Genomic DNA, 18,962 nt, shown 5'->3' with positions numbered 1-18,962 from the left:
ACTGGTAAAGCTGCTCCTGACATAAAAGAACTGGCTGGTGAGGGGAGCGATCAGCCCCCTGGAGGAAGCCACTACGCTGTTCTAGAGTTCCTGGCATCTACGGGAGGGAAGGGTGAGGGGGCAAAAATCAGACACCCCCCCCCCCAGACTTCCACAAAGCATGCTTCAAGAATTCAGAGAAAGGAACCAAAACTGTGATTCTCAAGAGAATAGAGTTCAAGAGGTTTTAAAACTGAAGTCCTGACAATGAAGTCGCAAATTATACTGAGTGTTAAAAAAAAAAAAGAAAAGAAAAAAGAAAAGAGGGCAACATCTAAAAATAAAGGTGGCTGGACAGGGGAGCTCTCCAGTGCACGCAGATTTTAGAAGTTCTTGTGTTCTCAAAAAACTCCTGACATACTTTTAAAGTGTATGAATTTGAATAGAGTCGAGCGGGGTGGTTAAAACCGAGCCCTTGGAATCCGTGTTTGAGTCCCAGCTCTGCCATCTACTAGCTGTGTGACCTTGGACAAGTCATTTGACCTCTCCCAAGCTCTGATACCTAAATTAGTAAAATGGGGATATGGTTCCCCTCTCTAAGGGCTTGAAATGCAGTGGGGCATGTGAATGCTGACCAGAGAGGCTGGCGCACAGAAGTTCTCCGTAGCCCTCATTACCAGCCGTCTATAAAAAATACAGGAGCTGCTCTGAATCAGAGGGCTGCAAAAGGATCCTGCCAAAGGGTTGGAATTGTATGCGGAAGGTGAAAGATGGGTTGATGAGACCCTTGGGAAAAACTCTGCAGAACACACCGGGGCTCTCTTTGGAAAATCATCAAGAAAGAAAGCAGATGTCAGGTTGGAACAGCAATGCGTTGTCAGCAGTGGACAGAGAAGGGCAGGGTAGGGACTCCTGCTGTCCCTGCAGCCTCTCCCTCAGAGGGCCATGCTTGATGACAAACACGAGATGGAACTGAAGGCCGGACAGGGTGGTTCTTCGCTCCCTGGAACAAGTCCCACTCGCTGTTGCAGGGCAGGGTGCTGACGGAGCCTGTACACGTGGTGGTGGGAGCGAACTTGAAGCATCACCAGGAAGGCTCACGCTTGCCCTTCCCTTTCCTCTCTTGCTGTGGCCACACTAACCTCCTTGCTCTCGGCCTTCATTCACCCTTGCTGTTCCCTCTGCCTGGTCACTCTCCCCCAGGGCTTTGATCGAATGTCAGCTTCCCGCGAGGCCTTTCCGGAGCACCCTGCGCACGGCCCCACTGTCCCCCCCATCCTCTTCGGTGACTTACGTTTTTCTCCACAGTCCTCATGACCACCCTGCATACGGCTGATTCTTGCTTGTGTGTCCTGTCCATCAACTTTCTCCACTCACGACAATGCAAGGTCCACGGGCTCAGAGATGTGTACCTGCGTCCCCGTTTCCTACCGCTGTGCCTCCCACATAGTTATGTTCATTAACTATTTGTTGGTTGGGTGGGATGGAGGGAGGGACAGGAAAGGAGGGAAGGAAGGAAAGTTAAGGAAAGGTCAGGAAAGATCTGGAAAGGTAAGGAAAGGTCAGGAGAGGTAAGGCAAGGCAAGGCACGGCAGGAAGGGAGGAGGAAGAGGGCACAGTTAGAAAGAGGCTGCCAGACTTGGTTGACCAACCATCCCAGTTTGTCCAGGACTGGGAGACTTCCTGAAACAAAGGATTTTCGGTGCTGAGACCAGTAAAATTCTAACTGGTCACCTACACTCACTTAGCCAACAGCGTTTACTTCTCTGAGTGGGGACTAGGCTGCTAGCTCCCGGGACTGCCTCCAGCTCACCCTCTCTGCATTTCACACAGCTTCCCACAAAGCGTGTCTGTGGGAGGTTGCAGAAACGTGGGCTGCAAGACAGCGTGTTTGAGCGGCGTGTGGGTGGCTGAGGGGCCACACCAGGCACGGGGAGTGATGGAGCCCATCAGGATGGTGGGAAGGCTGTGCGGTGAGCCACGGAACTGTGTCCCAGCTCCGCAGTCAGAGCCGTGGCTGAGCACGTGGCCGGCAGGGCAATCTCGAAGGGGCATGTACGAGGGAGGGAAGGCTTATAGGCCCAAGAGCTGGGCCGCTTTGAAATCATCTCGATGGATGGAAATGACAGACTCTCTGTAATAACTTAAAATGTAAAGGGAAATAAATACTGTTTTCTATTTACGGTTAAAGAAAAATCCATCTTAAATGCACAGAAGAGACCAGGCTTAATGGCTGTTTTGTTTTAGACCCAGCATGTTAGCTGCCCCCACGCTCGGTCCAGTGTGAAAACAGAGACTCTCCTCACAGAGATGGTGTCTAAACAGACTTCCGGGCGTGGTGGTGCTGTCCCCCTGCCAGGCCCCACACACCTGAGCCAAGTGCCCTGCTCGGTACCAGGGGACGGGCTGCTGGCTCTCATCTGCTTGGTTTCTAGCTCTTCTAGGACACAGCGCCCTGCAAAGCACCTCTTCCTTCCTTCCCCAGCTGGCTACGGGCCCGGCAGTAACATCTCTGGTGACAGGAAGAGGTCACCCCCTCCCTCCTCTGCTAGCTCGCCCAGTTTCTCTGGGCAGCCACTTATTTAGGCCTGGGGATTCAGCTGAGAGATAGGTTCATGTACCTACAACAGTTTCCCACCTCCCCCTCCCCCGCAAAGAAGGAGGGATTCATTGTCAAGGGCACAAGATGGGTAAGGCCCATGGCAGCCAGGAGGCGGCAGCGCAGTGGGTCCCAGGAACTGTGAGGACTGGGAGCCAGGATTGCATCCCCTTCCCCGGGTGGGGGGCGGGGGTGGGGTGGGACTCAGGGCTCCCACCATTCTCGCAGGGCTTTTTCCCTGCAACCGAGAAGACTGTGCAAAAGGAGGGTGGCAAAGAGGCCTTCTGCCTCCCAGGCTCAGGCATGCGTACAGGTGTTCTGACCTCGCAGGCTGAAGTCCTGGGCCCCCGGCTTGGCAGGCGGCCACTGTTGGGTTGCTAGGACCAGGCCCAGGGCTGGTAGGAAAGTTCGGGGGTGGCAGCAGCAGTGGTGATGGGAGGGGGCTGTGGGGCTCCCCAGGCTTCACACGGCTCTGAGGGCTGGTTTAGAGGAATGGCACCTTGATTCTTCGTCCCGTCTGGGCCCGGATCAAGAATGGCAGCCAGTGCCCAAAGAGAGGCATCGATGTTTGACTCCCCTTCTTCATGCTCAGCGCAGGCTCTGCCCCACATCTTCCCCACAGAGCTCTGGGTTGGGGTACGGCGCAACCCTTACCAATGGAGAACAAGCTAGATCCCACCTGCCAGCTCCAGGCAGTGGGCGGGGCTGCCGGGAGTAGCTGCCAGGACCTAAAGCTCCCCAGGAAGGAACACGAGGCGGGGAAGGGGGGGGTGTTAGGAATGTCGGCCATGGGTGCCCAAAGGGGGAGAGGGAGACAGTGGGTCCTGTCTCTGCTTTCCCAGCCCCTTATCCTAAAAAACACATGGGGAAAAGCAGGCATGAACAGGGCCTGCTGACCTCAGGGCAGAGGGTGGTCACTTCCTAACCGGGACCGAGCAGCCCACCTGTGGAGGGGGAGGGGCCGACAGACCACCCTCCAGCCCCTTTTCTGTCTCTCCCGGGGCCAGAACCTACTCTGTTACCCCTAAACACGCTGGGGCCCGCAGAGGAGGGAGTGAAGCATTCTAGCCCCCACAGGCCAGACTCCGGGGTTCCCCGAGCACGGTCCCCCGACCAGCAGCAGCCCCGTCTCCTGAACACTTCCTAGAGATTCAAATTCCTGGGTCCTCCCAGATCTAGAGCAGAAACTGGCAGTGGGCCCAGCCACCTGTGCCCCGCAAGCCCTCAGGTGGTTGCGATGTGGGCGCCCCCTGGCCGACAGGAGGCAGGCTTCTGGATTGGCCACCAAAGGGCTGCGGAGGAGCCCTGCCCGCGGCCTTGGGCGAGTGTCCTCTTTCCTGGCTCCACGGGAGCTCGATGCTCCGTCTCTACCTGTGTGTACATTTGCCATCTCCGCAGCGGCTTGGAGCCAAATCTCAACAAGTCTGCCATCTGTGTCTGGAGCGCAGGGGTGCTCAGCCTCACGTGGTGCTTCTTCGGTCTTGGGAGACCCGTGGCTTTCCTAGTCCCTTCCAGGAGCAAGGGCTGTGGCCCCGTGACCGGCCACAGCGGCCCCTCCCCTGGGCTCTACAGGCTTTCCGACAGATGCTCGAGCCTCTTTGCCTTTAGGTCCTAAGAAGTCAATCTGTCTTTAAAAAAGAAAATACTGTGAAAGCAAACCAGGCTCATTGCAAAAGATGCTGAAATGGACCAGAAAGATCAATGCAGCAATTTCTTTCTCCCACAGTCCTCCCCTCCCCAAATACTCTATCACCCCACACCCCTTCCTGCCCCAGTGAGCCAAAGTTCTTGCTGTCCTGATGATTTGCAGTTCTCTGCATGACTCTGCCTCTTGGGTTTGTTTAATTAGAAATAGGCCGGGAAATGCTTCCTAGGCACTGGCATGTTAATTGCTTATCAGGGAAAGAGAAGGGGTGACAATGTTTGGTGATGGAAATTTCCACTCTCTCCATCTCTCTGAGCTTTTCTCCATGCTCCTCTCCCGCCCTCTCCTTGCCTCCTGTGATTCCTCCCTCTCCCGTCAGCCTCTCCTGCTCTCTGCCCTTCTGCGCCCAGCTCTCCCGTTCACACTTTACGGGGGCTCTGGGGAGCAGGGCTGGATTCAGACCTCCAGGGAACACCTGTGCCCTCTGTCACCATCTCCCTCTCCCCTCCTGTCCCGTCCCAGCCCTTCCCCACGCCAGCCGCTGCGTGTACAGATCCCTGAGAAGAGGCTTTAGAGTTACACTTAGTAGCCAAAGATGATTTTTCCTTTTGTTTCCTTTCCCCCTTATTATTGTTATTCTTGTTTATTTTTATTTTTTACAAAACAGGAGAAAAGAGTGAATGGGGTTGGGGGGAGGTGACGCATTACTCCACAAAGGTACAAAACTGCCTGTAGAAAGTCAACCTCGCAGTGCCAATCCGGGCTTGCCAAGATGAGGTGTTCCTGGGCATCCCTCTCCCCAAACGTCTTTCAGATCTGGTGGGGGACCCACTGTGAGAGTGGTCCCCCAAGGTGGAGAGGAGAGGCCTCCCTCAGCCCTTGCCCAGGAGGGGAAAGAGCAAGCAACTGAAACTGTACAAAGAAAGAGAAGAGGAGGGGGCTTCTCCCCCTGGGCCAAGGGCCTGGGGACAGAGGCAGGGGACATCCAAGCAGGGGCCCAGGCGCCTCTGGGCACACAGACAACTAGGGAGATGGGAGGCTCCAGCCAGAGTCCTTCCTATTCCTCGGAGATGCTCCTCACGATGTCAGCAGACAGGCCCCCAGAAGGTAACGGCGACTTTCTGGAGGCAGTAGGAGCAGCTCCTGGAGCGACAAAGCCCTGTCTGTCTCGGTCCAGCCGCCAGGCCTTCAGCACGCGCGTCCATGTCACTTTCCTGGCAGGGCATCTGGCCCAGACTGCTTCCCTTTCGGTAAAAAGGAGTCCTAGTTACTTGTCTGCTGCGGCGAGCAGGCTGAGCTTCAGGAATTTTGCAGCAATGGTGGGGACAGTGTTTCCCCTTCCGAAGACCTGGACAGCTTCCTTCCTGGATTCCAGGCCAGAACGAGGGGTGCAGACACCACTCGGACCGAGGGGGCGCTCCAGCCCCAGAAAGCCCAGGCTGGAAGGAGAGGCCGCCCACCCACCCCCTGCCTGGGCCGACCAGTGCCCAGGTGGGCGGCTAGCCCCACTGCCAGCAAGAGGACAGCGAGAGCCAGCATGGCTATGAGCCCGGGCCGGTCCCCTAAGGCTCTGTGGCAAGGAGTGGCCTCCTTAGTCCTGGTCCATACGCATGCCAACTGGGTGTGGGCATCAGCAAAGGCCACTTGCAGGCAGGCCCAGTACTCCGTGGCCTGAAGGAGGCGGGTGATGTTGAAGCTGTGAGTGCCCCGTGGCAGGCGGGCCAGAGCAGGGGAGCCCTGGCCCCGGGGGGAGGAGGCGCTGGACCAGGTGAGGTTGGTAGAGACTGTGTTGGGTGGGGGGACCCAAGACAGCAGGATGCGATAAGGGTGGGTTTCCTGCACCCGGAGCTCCAGCCCCCATCCCTCGTCCCGGCCTGGCTGCAGGGGAGCCCGGCCAACCACCACACTAACCGTCTTACTGTCCGTCCCCACCAGGTTCTGGGCCACACACGTGTACAGCCCCGCCTCGTCTGCCGTCACCCTCCGCAGCTCGAGGGTCCCCTCGGGGTACACCCGGTACTTCCTGCCCGCACGGGCAGCCGTCAGTCGGACCCCGGCTGGAGTGACCCAGTAGATCTCGGGTTCCGGTTCGGCCAGCGCCCGGCAGTGCAGCAGCAGGCTGTCTCCACTGGCCACCTGGAGGCTGGGGGGGAAGCTGCGGGGGGAGATGAGGGGCAGGCAGTGGTCCGTCATCTCCCGGAAGGGCACCTCGCGGACGGGGCGGCGCTGGAGGTCTGGCGGCTCGGCGCACAGGGTGGACTGCGGCTCGATGAAGCGGACCCGGGTGCCCGTGGCGTTGGCCCAGCGGATGACGCAATCGCAGCGGATGGGGTTGCCATGGAGACCCACCTCCTGCAGGTTGGGCAGGGACTCCACCGTCTGCTGGTGCAAGGCACTGAGAGCATTGTTGTTGAGCATGAGGGTCTCCATCTGGGGCAGGTGGTGGAAGGCGCGGGGGTGGATGAAGGACAGCCGGGGGTTGTTGGTGATGTCCAGCTTGGTCAGCTCGGGGAGGTTGACCAGAGCGAACTTGTCGATGGAAACCAGCTCCTCCATGTTGTTCAGCCCCAGCTCCTTGAGGTGCAGCATGTTGGCGAAGTCCCCGGGCCCCACCCGCTGCAGCGGGTTCTTGTTCAGGTCCAGGAATTTGAGCCCGGGCACCTGCTCCAGGGCCCGCCGGGGCACCCGGGCCAGCTGGTTGTCATAGAAGGAGAGGCTCTCCAGGCTTTGCAAGCCCTCCAGGGCGTAGTCAGAGATCTCCCGAAGGTTCATGCCTGCTAGCACCAGGCTGCGCAAATTGGCCAGCGGCCGGAAGTTCATGTCCAGGATGGCATCTACCTTGTTGCCCCCGATCATGAGGATCTCCAGGCTGGGCAGCGTCTCAAACCAGCGGCTGTCGACAGCCCTCAGCAGGTTGGAGTTGAGGTGTAGCCGCAGCAGGTTGCCGAGGCCTGCGAAGGCCCTGGGGGCGATGCGGTAGAGCTGGTTGTGGTTGAGATAGAGCTCCTGTAGGCCGGTCAGCCCCGAGAAGCTCTGGTCCTCCAGCCGGGTCAGCTGGTTCTCCTCCAGGTGCAGGCTCAGCAGCTGGGGCAGGGCCCGGAAGTCACAGTCTCGGGCGTCCGCAAAGCTGTTCTGGGACAGGTCCAGCTCTGTGAGGTTGGCCAGGTAGCTGAGCTCACTCTGGTCCACACGGATGATGCTGTTGCTCTGCAGAAGCAAGGTCTGGGTGCCTACGGGCAGCCCGGGTGGCACGGTTGTTAGGAACAGGTCGTTGCAGTCCACGGTGTTGGCCTCGCGGTAGGACGATCGGGGTGTGTACCAGGGCCGGATCTGGCAGGCGCATTGAGGGGGGCAGGGCACGCGCCAGGGTACCACGGGCACGGCGGCGGTGGCACCAGCCACCCAGGCCAGCAAGAGGGGGGCCACAAGGAGCCTCATGATGGAGCCGCAGGGTAGGGGACCATCCACGAGAAGAGTCTGGAGTCCTTCCACTCTTGCCAGTTCGCAGGCTGAGGGTCAGGAGCCCTGCCGGGGCCCGGGGAGCCACCCTCCCAGGACAGTCATTCTACGTGGGGATGGGCGGGCATCGCTTCTTACCCTCCCGGGTATGGCTCTCCATCCTTGCCGGCTGGGGCTGGGCTGGCTCATTCATCGCCACGCCCCATTGCAGCAGGCCTGGAAGAAGAGGATTCAGAGTGAGGAGGAGGCAGGGAAGCAGAATCCATTTCCCCCCCGCCTGTGTCACCCCTGTTTGACTGCGGAGGGCAAAGGAGCTGAGAGAGGTGTGCCGGGCCACACCCAGGGCTCCTGGGTTCTCTCCTTCAGCCCTCAGGCTTTATTTTTTAAAATTTACTTGTCAAGAGAGAGAGAGAGAGAAAACAGAGAGAGCTCGCACAAGCAGGGGCAGCAGCAGAGGGAAGCAGGCTCCTGGTGAGCAGGAAGCCTGATGCAGGGCTCGCTCCCAGAACCCTGGGATCATGACCTGAGCCGAAAGCAGATGCTTAACCCACTGAGCCACCCAGGTGTCCCACTCTAGGGCTTTAGTGTCCTTTTCTAGTATCTGCTGAGGGAGTAAGTCTTCCTGGGAGGAGGGCAAGAGTGAACCAAGAAGCTTCCAGGATAACTCAGGAAGGAGTATGCGTGCGTGCGTGTCTGGGAGGAGAGAGGATGCTGGAGTTCTGTCATCTCCACTGTCCTTCTGAGCCGAGACATGTGGAACAGATTCTCCTACGTTTCTTACATCTCCCCCTCCCCACCTCCTTGGCTCACTGGGTAAATGGAAAGTAAAGTGAGAGTTTCCAGGCACCCCTCTGAGCAGTGTGGGTAGGGGGTGGTGGAAACAGTACAGATTCTAGATTCCAGGTGAGGGGCTCCCAGGACTCCGGCAGTAGGAAGGCAGTGGTCCCCAAGCCCACACCCAGACTGGCTGGGGAAGTGGCTGGTGCGTCCCAGGGTCTGCTTGGGATTCTCCTCGTGTACGGCTTCTGTTTTTAACGACTTTCCCACCTGCCCAGCAGCCTGGCCGAGCTCCCCGGAAGGAGGAGGTGGAATGAAGAAGCCTGGGCTTGGGCTCCTTGGCACGGCAGGTGAGGTATGACCTGGCCATAGCCAACCTCCTGGCTTCTCTTGCTGTCCTCCTGCTTACCCGGTGTGCACAGCATTCTCAAGCTGAAGTTACCCTGCCACGCGCCCCCCTTCCCATGTCTCCCTCTGTCTCCCAGACAAGGCCTAGTTGTTCTTTGAGACTCAAGGTCAGTCACCTCCTATAGAGGCTTCTTTGAAACTCCCCACGCCTGGCTAACCTAAGGGGGCCCTCCTCATGCTCTTAGAGAGACCCACGTTCCCTCGGTCCTAGCCTGGACCCCATCTCATGGAAATGGCTCTCCAGCTGGGAACCTGTCTCAGTCATGACTATGTTAGGAGCACACAGCAGGGGCCCAGTGAATGTTTACTGTGTGAATCGATCTCTGTGGCCCCAGGGCCCCATCCCCCAGGAGGTCCTCCCATCCCCAGTGTAGAATCAAAGCCCCTGCTCTTTCTCCCCTCCCAGGTATGGGCAATCCAGGCTCTCCCACAGATCCCAAGGCCAGGCTCCATGGCCCTGGAGGCAAGTCCAGCCTTGGCCTACAACCAACGTGGGGGAAAACCAGGGAGCCTTGCTGGGCCCAGTCCCTTCCCAAGCAGAGGTCCCATTCAGGTAGTGTTCCAAATGCGGGTATCAGGGAATCACCCCACACTTACAGCACCTGAGATGTGCCCGGGCTCTTCAAAGACCCTGAATATCTTATTTCAGTTCACGGTCATAACGTCATAACGAGTCAACAAGATAAGCATTAATCCCCCCCTCCCACAACGTTGCAGATGACGAAACTGAGGCCCATGAGAGGTTAAAGAATTTGGCTCAAGACACATAGCTGGTAAGCGGCAGGAGACGGAGTCTGCCCAAGTCCAGAGGCTGGGCCACTTACACCAGAGTTCTCCGTCCCCAGGCCTGGCTGCTGCTGCAGGAAGCTGGCTGCCCATTCTTGTCCCCTGGGGCCATGTGTGCTACTGCCTTCTAGGTAGGTGCCTCTCAGCTGGACAGAGGGGCTCTGTGTCCACCTCAGCCCGCTTCCAGGATGCTGGGGGGGGGGGGGAGGGGAGCAGTTAGAGGCAGGGTGCCCTCCCCTGAGCAGGAGAGTGGTCCGCCTGTTTACATTCGACTACTTCCCACCTTCCTCTGCAGCTATTTCTGAAGCTGGGAAAACAACCGTGACTTAAAATGCACAGAGGTTTTGCGTGGGTGTGTGTGTGTCCTGACAAAACTCAGAGCAAACAAACACACGTGTCCACACGCATGCAAGCCCGCACATGTGTGCGCGGGGGAGCCCGGGAGACTTGGCCGCCCAAGCCAGGGAGCGGTGGGCAGGAGGAGGGAAGGGGATTCTGCTGTCTACTCTGTGTGTGGAGAGGCAGCAGGGACCAGCTGAGTCCCAGGATGACCTAGTCACGGCCCTGGACCTAGGTCAGCCTTCCTCCTGCACGTACACACCAGAGGCCCCTGCCTCCTGCCTAGGCCTGGCATGAGGGAGCAGAACCCACCGGCAGAGAGATCTTATTATTACGTACCCCTTCCTACCAGAGCACGCTGGGAAAACGTACTGACTTCTCAGAGCATCGGCTCCTTATGTCTAACATGAGGTGGTCATCAGGGTTAAGGGAGCGGAGTGGGGCACACACAGAAGGAGCTCAATAAACGTGAGCTCTTGTCCAGCTCCAGTCATCCCCTGGGCTTGCGAGACTCTGCAGCTCTAGGACTTCTCAGGGGGAGCAGAAATTGGGTTGCTCAACAGGCCCCCACAGAGCTCGCCCACTGTGGCCCAGCGTGGCCGCCAGGTGGCATGGGAAAGCAATGGGCAGAGACAGAGAAACCATCACACCTTTACAGAGTGACCCTCTGGCAGGGCTGAAAAACGCAAAATGATTAGGAGAGCCCAGGACAGTTCTGAAGGGCAGAGAAGGCTGCAGGGCTGGGGCGGGGGTCTTCTGCTAGGCCCAAGCTTTGGCTGCTGATTGAGCCACAGGTGTCTCTCCTCCAACACCTTTGTGCTACAGAGGCTCAGATGTGTGCAGCCGGTGAAGGAGCCACTTAAGACTTAATTAAAAACCTCCCAAGAGTCGCCTTTCCCTCTACCCCAGGCAGCATGCTCCTCCTCACGCAACCTCTGGCTCGGCAGGTGGGGGAGGCTGAGGGCCTCCTCCTCAGCCAGGAGCCCAGGGCTGGGGTTCGGCATCTCGAGAGAGGCAGTGGCTGGATAACTCATGTTTGGCCACATCCCTGATCCCAAGGCTTGGCAATGGCCCAGACGGGTCCTCCGCCTCGCTGCTGAGCACGCAGCCCCTTCCAGGGAGGAGCACTGAGCTGCCTACTCACCTGCCAACACAGGTTCAGGCCGTCTTGCACATGCCCACTCATGCCCACTCATGCAGGCTGATTAGCGATCTCTGCCGGGAGCTGCAGAGAAAGCTAATTGCATTTTATCTATAATCTCCGGGGTGAGCAGGAGTTCAAACGATTGTGTTGACATTTTCCCCAACTGGATTTCAAGCTCCTTGCAGCAGGGGCCACGTCTGACACGCTTTTCGCAACCCCAAAGCACTGAGTGCAGGGTTGGGCATACAGAGGGTGCTTCTGAAAGACACCAGTCGTGAAAGAGATGAAGCTCCCATCCACCCCGCATGCAGGCAGAGAAGGGATTATTCAGTCTGGACCTGCAGCGGAAGCACCTGGGGCTTGGAGGGCTTATGTAACTTCCCAGAGGTTACGCAGCTTCCATGTGGCTGGGCCAGAATTCGAACCTAGGTCTCGGACTCCAGAACCTGAGCCATCAACCCATCCAAGGCTTGTTGCCTGGTGGATCCAAGTCTGCCTTATAGGAGCAGAGTACAGGGCTGGCCCAGAGCGCCTGCCTCAGATGCAAATCCCTTCAGAGCTGACCTGGGTCCTCAGCTACCCCTCCCCCAGAGCCACCTGATGGGCCCCTGCAGATACCACTCCTTGATTTCAGGCTAGAGGGACACTTGGACAGCACAGGGAAGACACTGTCCCTGTGTGAGTGTGGCTGGCCCTGGCACCAGGGGGACACAGAGCCAGCAGGCTGCACACGACCTCAGCCTGCCTTCTGACTAGGAGCTGGGGGCTGCTGGCCAGCCTTGGTCTTCAGTGATGGGAGACTGAAGGTCCTGGGGCCACAGTCAGGGAAGCAGTGCTGTCCACTCCAGGGGCAAAGTTACTCTTGCAAGTGCTGGCTCTGCAAGGTATGTGGGACTCACCTCCTCCAGGCAGCTGCTCTGGATTTGGTATGAAGTGTGGAATGGTCCCTTACATTCCCTGTTAAACTCAGATCCTTGGCAAAGCTCTGAACGAAGGGTTTGGGAGAAGCTGTTGTCAAAAGCCGCTCCTTCTCCTGCCCCGCCCCCCCCCTCAGTCCCGCCCCTCCCCGACTCGGCCCCGCCCCGGCCCCGCCCCCCGCTCGGTCCCCGCGCTCCTGCGGGTTGCGACCGTGCACTCCTCCAGGTGGTTGGTGGATAGGGAGCCTCAGCCTCTCCTCCCTTCTCTCCCCTTTCCGGCAGCCTCCACCCAGCCTCCCAGAGCCTCCCAGGGTCCGGAGGGAGGAGCGGTGGTGGTGATCGATGGCCTGGCCTTGGCCGCTTCAGTGCCAGGTCTCCCTGAGCTGCGGAGACAGATGGGCAGCATAATTGAGTGTAGCGTTGATAAACTCCGGCCTCCTCACCCGCAGATAAGCGCTGGGTGGGAGGGGCGCAGGGGGAGAGAGGCCAGCCCGCCATCCGCGCACCTGGGCTCCTGCTCCTCCTGGGAGGTGAGCCGGGCTCCTCACTCCCACCTCTCTTTGAATCACAGACAGGCAGGACCTCAGAGCGAGCCGAGGGGAACTGAGCGTTTATCTAGCCTTGCAGAGTGTGAATTCCATAAATAACTTATGCAAAGGAGGAGCGGTGGAGCGGAAGGAGCCTGGGCTTTGGCATCAGAGTCAGCCTGGCTCTGCTGCCTGCTGTGTCACCTTGGGCCAAGCAGGCAACCTTGTGAGCCTCAGATGCCCGAGCTGGGAAGTGGGGATAATACCCTCCTCCCAGAATCACCGCCGGGGGAGTGTGGAGGTCAGGTGTACAGAGCGCTGTTCGTGGCCTTCATCCGGCCCCCTCACAGCTGCCTCTCATTCCATCTTACCACCTACATCTCAGCTCTCACCTTTGGTGATAAACTTAGAAAAAATATTTTGAAGCGTAGCATATGTACAGCCGAGTAGGTACGTGGCACTCGTCCCAAGTGCGTGGCTCCACGAGTTTCCCCATTAGTGGTACCCGGACGGACACCAACCAACACAAGATGTGAAGATTTCCAGCACTCCAGAAGGATCCCAGGGCACTCTCCCAGTCAATATCCAGCCATGTGCCCGAGGCAGGAAGATGGCAGGATGACCTCCCGCCCCGCACACCCCTGGCCGCTCTGCGCCTCTCCTCCAACCTCCCTTCCCCAAAGCCCTGCGGGGTCCTGGCCGCCTCCTGATGCCTCCTGTCCACCGCCGAACGCTAAGGTCTTCCCTTTTCAGAGAACGGGGTACCAGGCATGAGGACAAATGGGGTGGCCAGGAAGGAGAGTCTCAGCCTCGCTGCTCGTGGTCCCCGGCCCTCTCCACCGGCTGTGTCAGAGGCTCTTCCTCTCGACTTGCCCCACATCCAACATCCCACATCTCCCGCCGTGCCTGCTCTTGGTTCTGCTCTCCCACGTCTGTCCGCCAGCCCCGCCGTCCAGCGGTCTCCAAGATGGGAGCTCTCCACCACCTTGACCTGTCCCTCTCCCACCTCCCACACCCGCCGCAATGCTTGCACTTACTCTCCCCTCTCCTTTCTTGCCGGGACCCTTACGTCAGTCGGCCTCTTCGGGGGCCTCCTGCTCACCTCTCCGCGGCCATCTCGTTCCCAGACACCCCACGCTCCCGCGAAACTGGACTTGCCAGTCCCTTCCACACCTGGGGCTCCTCGCTCTGCGAAGCCCTTCTCCAACTCCAACCGTCAGGTCTTCTCCAGCCACAAAATCCCGTCGTCCCCCATGCCACCTCCTCGGTGACACTTTGCACAGGTCTGACTCCCTCCGAAAAAGGTGATCTCTCCCACCGCATCCCAGCTCCCTAGACTCTTGGAACAGACCTCCTCCCAAGGAGCCCCTTCCTTATGGTGAGTCCGGGAGTCTGACTTCCCAATAGGGCTGTGAGCTCCTGGAGGCAAGGGCACTTTGTTACTGGTTCATGCGTCCTCAGAGCCCCGTTCAGGGCACGCGCTCCCTGTAGGGCTTGGAGGCGTTCTACGGTGTACACTGTCGATCTCAGCCCATGCAGCAGGGCACGGAAACAATTTTAAAGTGAGTCACTATCTGCATTTTAAAAAAATGAAATACTATAGAAAATAACACTGAACGCAGCTAGACGGAGCGCTGTTTTGCGAAAGTTTAGCTGTTTTGCATGCACACATCCACACTTGGGCACAGTCAGGAACAGGATGCAAAACCGTGTATTTGCTTTACCCTTGGGTCACCGTAGTAAAGTCTGAAAACCATTATTCCACTGAGCACCTCTCTTCGGTGAGGCTGAGTCCCTTCCGCTCCCATCGATGCCTCTGGGAGGATGACCCAAGACGGAGTCTCAGAAGAAAGGTGTGACTTTCCTGAGCACCTACTCTGGGCCAGGATTTCTAGCTGGCTCCCAACCATTAGCAGAGAGGTGGGTCCTTGACAGACCCCGAGCTCAAGCTCTGTGGAGCTGTGGGGTCAGACCAAGGCCCGCAGCTGGAACATGGGAAGCCCAGACTGGGGTCCAGGGTATCACTGCTCGCCCTTTCTATTTCCAAGGCTCTGGAGCCAGAAGCTGATTTCTGAGAGTAGGTAGGGGTGGTGTGGGGGGGAGGTTGGCTGGAGGAGAGTAGAGAAGGAAGTGGGAGGCACCTCCTGGGGAAAGGATGAGGGGCTCCCTTCTCCACCCCTGCCCCCCTTTGCTCTATAGTGCAAGAGGGAGCACTCTAGGAAAAACCCCTCCCTGGCCCTGGAGGACAGGGCCTGGTCCCAAGCCGAAGTCTCTTCATTCCCTGTCTCCTGGCTGGCCTGGGCAGAGGGTGCTAGAATTCTGGTGTCTGGAAGGGAGCCTGCCTCTTTCTTTCTTAATTAGCCATGGAGGGTGCCAGAAGGTAGCTGCACTGCGGGAGGCTGCAGGGGAGTGGGGAGAGGGGAGGGGTGCGGGCTGAGTCTGCCGCTGCCCTGTGCTGCCAGGCTCTGCCGACCCTCTGCCCGCCTGCAGGACGCCTGCCCTGACCCCTCGACCCCTCTCCTGGCTCCCATGGTGCCCCAGCGTCCCTCCATAATGAGCTGCTTGTTCCTTTCAGTTTGTGTCTCCCACCAGACTGTGAGGCCCTCCTCCCACAGTCTGGCACACAGTAGGAGCTTAGGAAGTATCCGCAGAAGGACAGCAAGAGGGAGGGGCAGGTGAGACAGAGCAGGGAGAGAGGGGGGCTGCTTGAGCAGGTGCTCTCGGAGACCAGGCTGGTCAGAGTCTGCGCTCAGGCCCTTCTGCCTCCTCTCTTGTCCCCTGGAAGGAGACACAGGCTGCTCCTGGGGTCTGTATTCTTATGAATGCCCCTGGCTCCCCTGCCCCCGGCTTGGGCCTGCCCTCTGATGGAGACGGCACTGCTCTCCCACTCAGGCTTCTCTGCCTCTGGATTCCACGTGATCCTAAGATGAGCCTCGCCCTTCTAGAGTAGTCCCAGGTCCCCTCTGGCAATCCTGTGGGACTCCACCAACCTCTCTGAGAGCCGAGTTTAGTGGCTCAGGGTGGGCGTTGGAAGTGCTCTGCACTGAATCCTGGTGCTGGCTGGTGACCTTGAGCACCCTCACTCGGGGTCTTCCTCTGGGTCTGGGGAGAGAGCCTACCTCCCAGGGCAGGCGGAGGAAAAGCACATCTGTAAAATGCCCGGTGCTCAGTAGAGCCCCCTCCTGTTTCATCCACCTCAGTCTGTCTGAAGACCCGTCCCTGGCTTCTAGACCATCTTTGCAGCAAGCCAGCACCAGACTGGCCCGTCGCTGGTCGCCTGGCCTCTAAGGCACAGACACCCTCTCCTAGGAACCCTTCCCCTGCAGGCTGGCACCCCTTCCCTGTGCAGCCAGCTGCTCTCTCTGGGGCCTCCAAGTGGGGTCCTGTCTCGAATCTCCAGGACAGCTCTGGGACTCAGCTCGTTTATAGGTCACTGCTGTCCGACACAGCCCTCGCCCAATAAACAACATGGCTCCTCCTGGCTTAGGTGAGCAGTGCCTCTGTTTCCCCCAGATGCTCCCTGGCAGCTGGGAGAGGCTGAGGGCAGAGTTCTACAGGGCCCAGCCTGGCGGCAGCCCATGCTCATTCCACAAGGGCTATGGATTCTCCCAAGTCAGAGGGGTGGCCAAGCCCAGCTGCTGACCCATGGGCCTCTCCAGCCTCCTTCCCTGTCCCTCCCCTTGGCAATCCAGTTTGTGTGTGGGGGGTGCTGGGAAGTTCCTGCATTGCTCCGAAAAGGCTGCCCCCCCCGCCCCCACCGGGGCCCCAGAATATCTCTTGAAACACAGTAGATCCCTGGGAGCTAGGTGCGAGGGCAGGGGGAAGGGCTGGGGGAGGGGTATTTCAGAGGGGTGCAATCCATGCTCTCTCCTGCCCCTGAGCCTTTGCACAAGCAGTGTCCTTGCTCAGGAGGTCTCGCCTGTATATCTTGGGACTTCCTTCCCATCCCTAAAGTCTTCCCTGACCGTGGCCTCTCCTACAAATTAATCAATCCCTTGCTCCTTTCCCTACCCTCTGAGAACCCACGCCTCCTCTCTTGGACTGTGAGCGGTCCCAGAGCAGCTCTGTGGCTCTGTGGCCCTGGAAAGAAGAGAGGGAATCAGCATTGTCCGAGGTGAATGGGGAGCTAGATGAGGAGGTTTCTCTCTCCACAGTGTTGGGGTGCGGAGGGAGGGACCCCGGGCACGCTGGGGGTCAGGGGAGATGCCCGGGACAGGAGCTGAGGGGAGGGTTTGGGACCCAGAGAAAGGGAGGAGAAAGGGGGGCAGAGCAAATGGGGAGCAGACCAGTCAAACAAGGAGAAAGGCCAAACCTCTCCTAACGGAAAAGGAAAATGAAATCAGAATGAAAATTGATGAGGCGGAGAGAAAAGGAGCCTCGTTTCATCAGCAGGTTTGCCAGATGAAGCTCAGAGATAAATCACGCTGCGAAGGAGCCTCTGTCCCGGCGCAGGGCTCCCGCCTTCTCCCTCTGTCAGCTGTCGGAGCAGCATGCGGGATAAATGGCCGTGGCGGAGGCCCTGCCGATGGGTTGTTTTCTCCCCTAATGGCAGTGAGAATGGCCTGTCAGTCCTCAGCACCTCCTCCGGGGCCCCTCCCCAGTGCCGCTGGCCTCTCCCTCTGCAGCCCGGGTCAGGCCTGGGATGAGCATCTCTCAGGAGTTCTCTCCAGGCTTCTCTGCCCCTCCTACATCTTCCCCGAGGCCCAGAGTGGGGAGCGGAGGTCAGGACACGGGGCCCGAGGGTTGATGACACCAGACACGATCAGGCCGTGTTCTAGCTCAGCTCTGGGGCAGACCTTGGGATGTGTCAGGACTGGGGCTTCTCATCTGTCAAACAGGGTGGTTGGGCTGGACCGGCCACTCTCCAACGGGGGTCCCCGGACCAGCCATGGCGGCGTCCCCTGGGAACTTGTTGGAAGGGTGGGTCCTTGAGCCCAGCCCAAGGATGGCTACAGAGTCAGGTGCTCAGAGGGTGGACCCTGGTAACCAGGGCTGAACAAGCCCTCTGCCGGGGGATTCTGACCGATGCTCCTGCTCAAGGCTAGCGGGGCCGAATCCCCTGTAAGGTCCCTCCTGCTGAGATCCAAACTCTGCAAACCGGGGCGGTGCCTGCTGGGCACGCTCAGTGACAGCCACGTGGATGATGAGTTTCTCATCACTACGGTGACAGTGAAGACTCGGGTATCCCAGATCCTCTCACACGTTCTGTCATGACCGCAAGGAAACGGTTTACTCAGTGAGCATTAATAGAGCCCCAACTGTGTGCTGGCACGGTGAGGGGGTAGGGATGCCAGGCGATGGGAAGGGCAGGCCGAGAGTCACAGATTTAAAAAAAGCCCTGATCTAATAACATCTGATAAGAGCAGTCACAGAAGCATATACTGAGGGCAGCAGGGGCACAGGCTGGCGGAGAGAACGTGATTCTGCCACATGTGGGAGCTGGGCAAATTTACCAAAAGTCACTGAATTTTACAAGGCAAGTTGTATCGTGATAAAGTTCCTTAAAACAAATTCCCAGAGGAAGTGTCGCACAAATGGTGGGAGGCGTTCTACGCGTATCGGGGACACCAGGAGCAAAGGTCCTGGAGAAAAAAACACACACAAAAAAAACCAGAGGAAGTGAGTTCCAAGAACTGCGTGGTCCTCCTTTGGGCCGGAGAATGTGGGTGATGTGGCGATGAGGCTGGAGCAGCCGGTTGGGGCCAGAATGGTCTAGACAGGCTACTGCCCGCGGAGTGTGGCCAAAGGAGCCTCCAGGCGGCAGCTCCCACGGCCTCCGGTCATAATCGACCGCATGCCCCTCGCCACTTCAGTTCTTCTGGGTTTGTGATCCTACGTGATCCTCACGACAGCCCAGGGAGGTCCCAGATGTCATCACCCCATTTAAAAAATGGTTTTATTGATTGATTTATTGATTTGAGAGAGAGAAAGAGAGAGTAGAGCGGGGGAGGGGCAGAAGGAGAGAGAGACAGAATCCCCAGCAGACTCCGCGCTGAGCCCTGAGCCCAATGCCAGGCTCAATCCCACATCCCCGAGATCATGACCTGAGCCAAAATCAAGACCCGGCCGCCTAACCGACTGAGCCACCCAGGCACGCCAGGTCACTACTCCATTTTATTGGAAAGGGTGGTAAATGACTTGCCCAAGGTCCTACAGCAAACAAGTCCCAGAGTCAGGGCCCGATACAGTGTGCTTCCAAGGCTGGTCCTGATTTTCCCGGTGGAGCAGCGATGCTGCTAGTGGCAACGGTGGATTGAAAACTGATTGTGAGCCCGGCCTGGGGCCAGCAGCCTGACATGAGCCTGTGCTGAGCGCTCGGAGGCACCCTGTGGGAGGGGGTTAGAGCCCCATTTCCCAGACGTGAGAGGACAGGGACCTTACT

At 58.6% G+C, this 18,962-nt stretch overlaps 1 protein-coding gene across 5 annotated transcripts in view; it reads right to left on the bottom strand.

Annotated features, from left to right (window-relative positions):
- Positions 1-5,436: 5,436 nt before the first annotated feature.
- Positions 5,437-18,962, bottom strand: part of LRRN2 (leucine rich repeat neuronal 2) — a 60,032-nt gene continuing 46,506 nt past the window's right edge. For 3 of the 5 annotated variants that reach the window (XM_045983504.1, XM_045983502.1, XM_045983503.1), the window contains one exon: positions 5,437-7,898. In XM_045983504.1, the coding sequence (XP_045839460.1) occupies positions 5,523-7,661 (2,139 nt within the window). In that variant the 5' untranslated portion in view covers positions 7,662-7,898 and the 3' untranslated portion in view covers positions 5,437-5,522. Of the gene's footprint in view, positions 7,899-9,691; positions 10,037-13,617; positions 13,657-18,962 lie in introns of those variants that run through there. The other 2 variants (XM_045983506.1, XM_045983505.1) reach the window with 2 other exon arrangements.

The sequence above is a fragment of the Meles meles genome, chromosome 17 (genome assembly GCF_922984935.1).
Source record: "Meles meles chromosome 17, mMelMel3.1 paternal haplotype, whole genome shotgun sequence".
In the NCBI taxonomy this organism is placed as follows: Eukaryota; Metazoa; Chordata; class Mammalia; order Carnivora; family Mustelidae; genus Meles; species Meles meles.
Note: the sequence above shows the minus strand (reverse complement) of the source record. Positions and strands in the feature narration are given on the sequence as shown.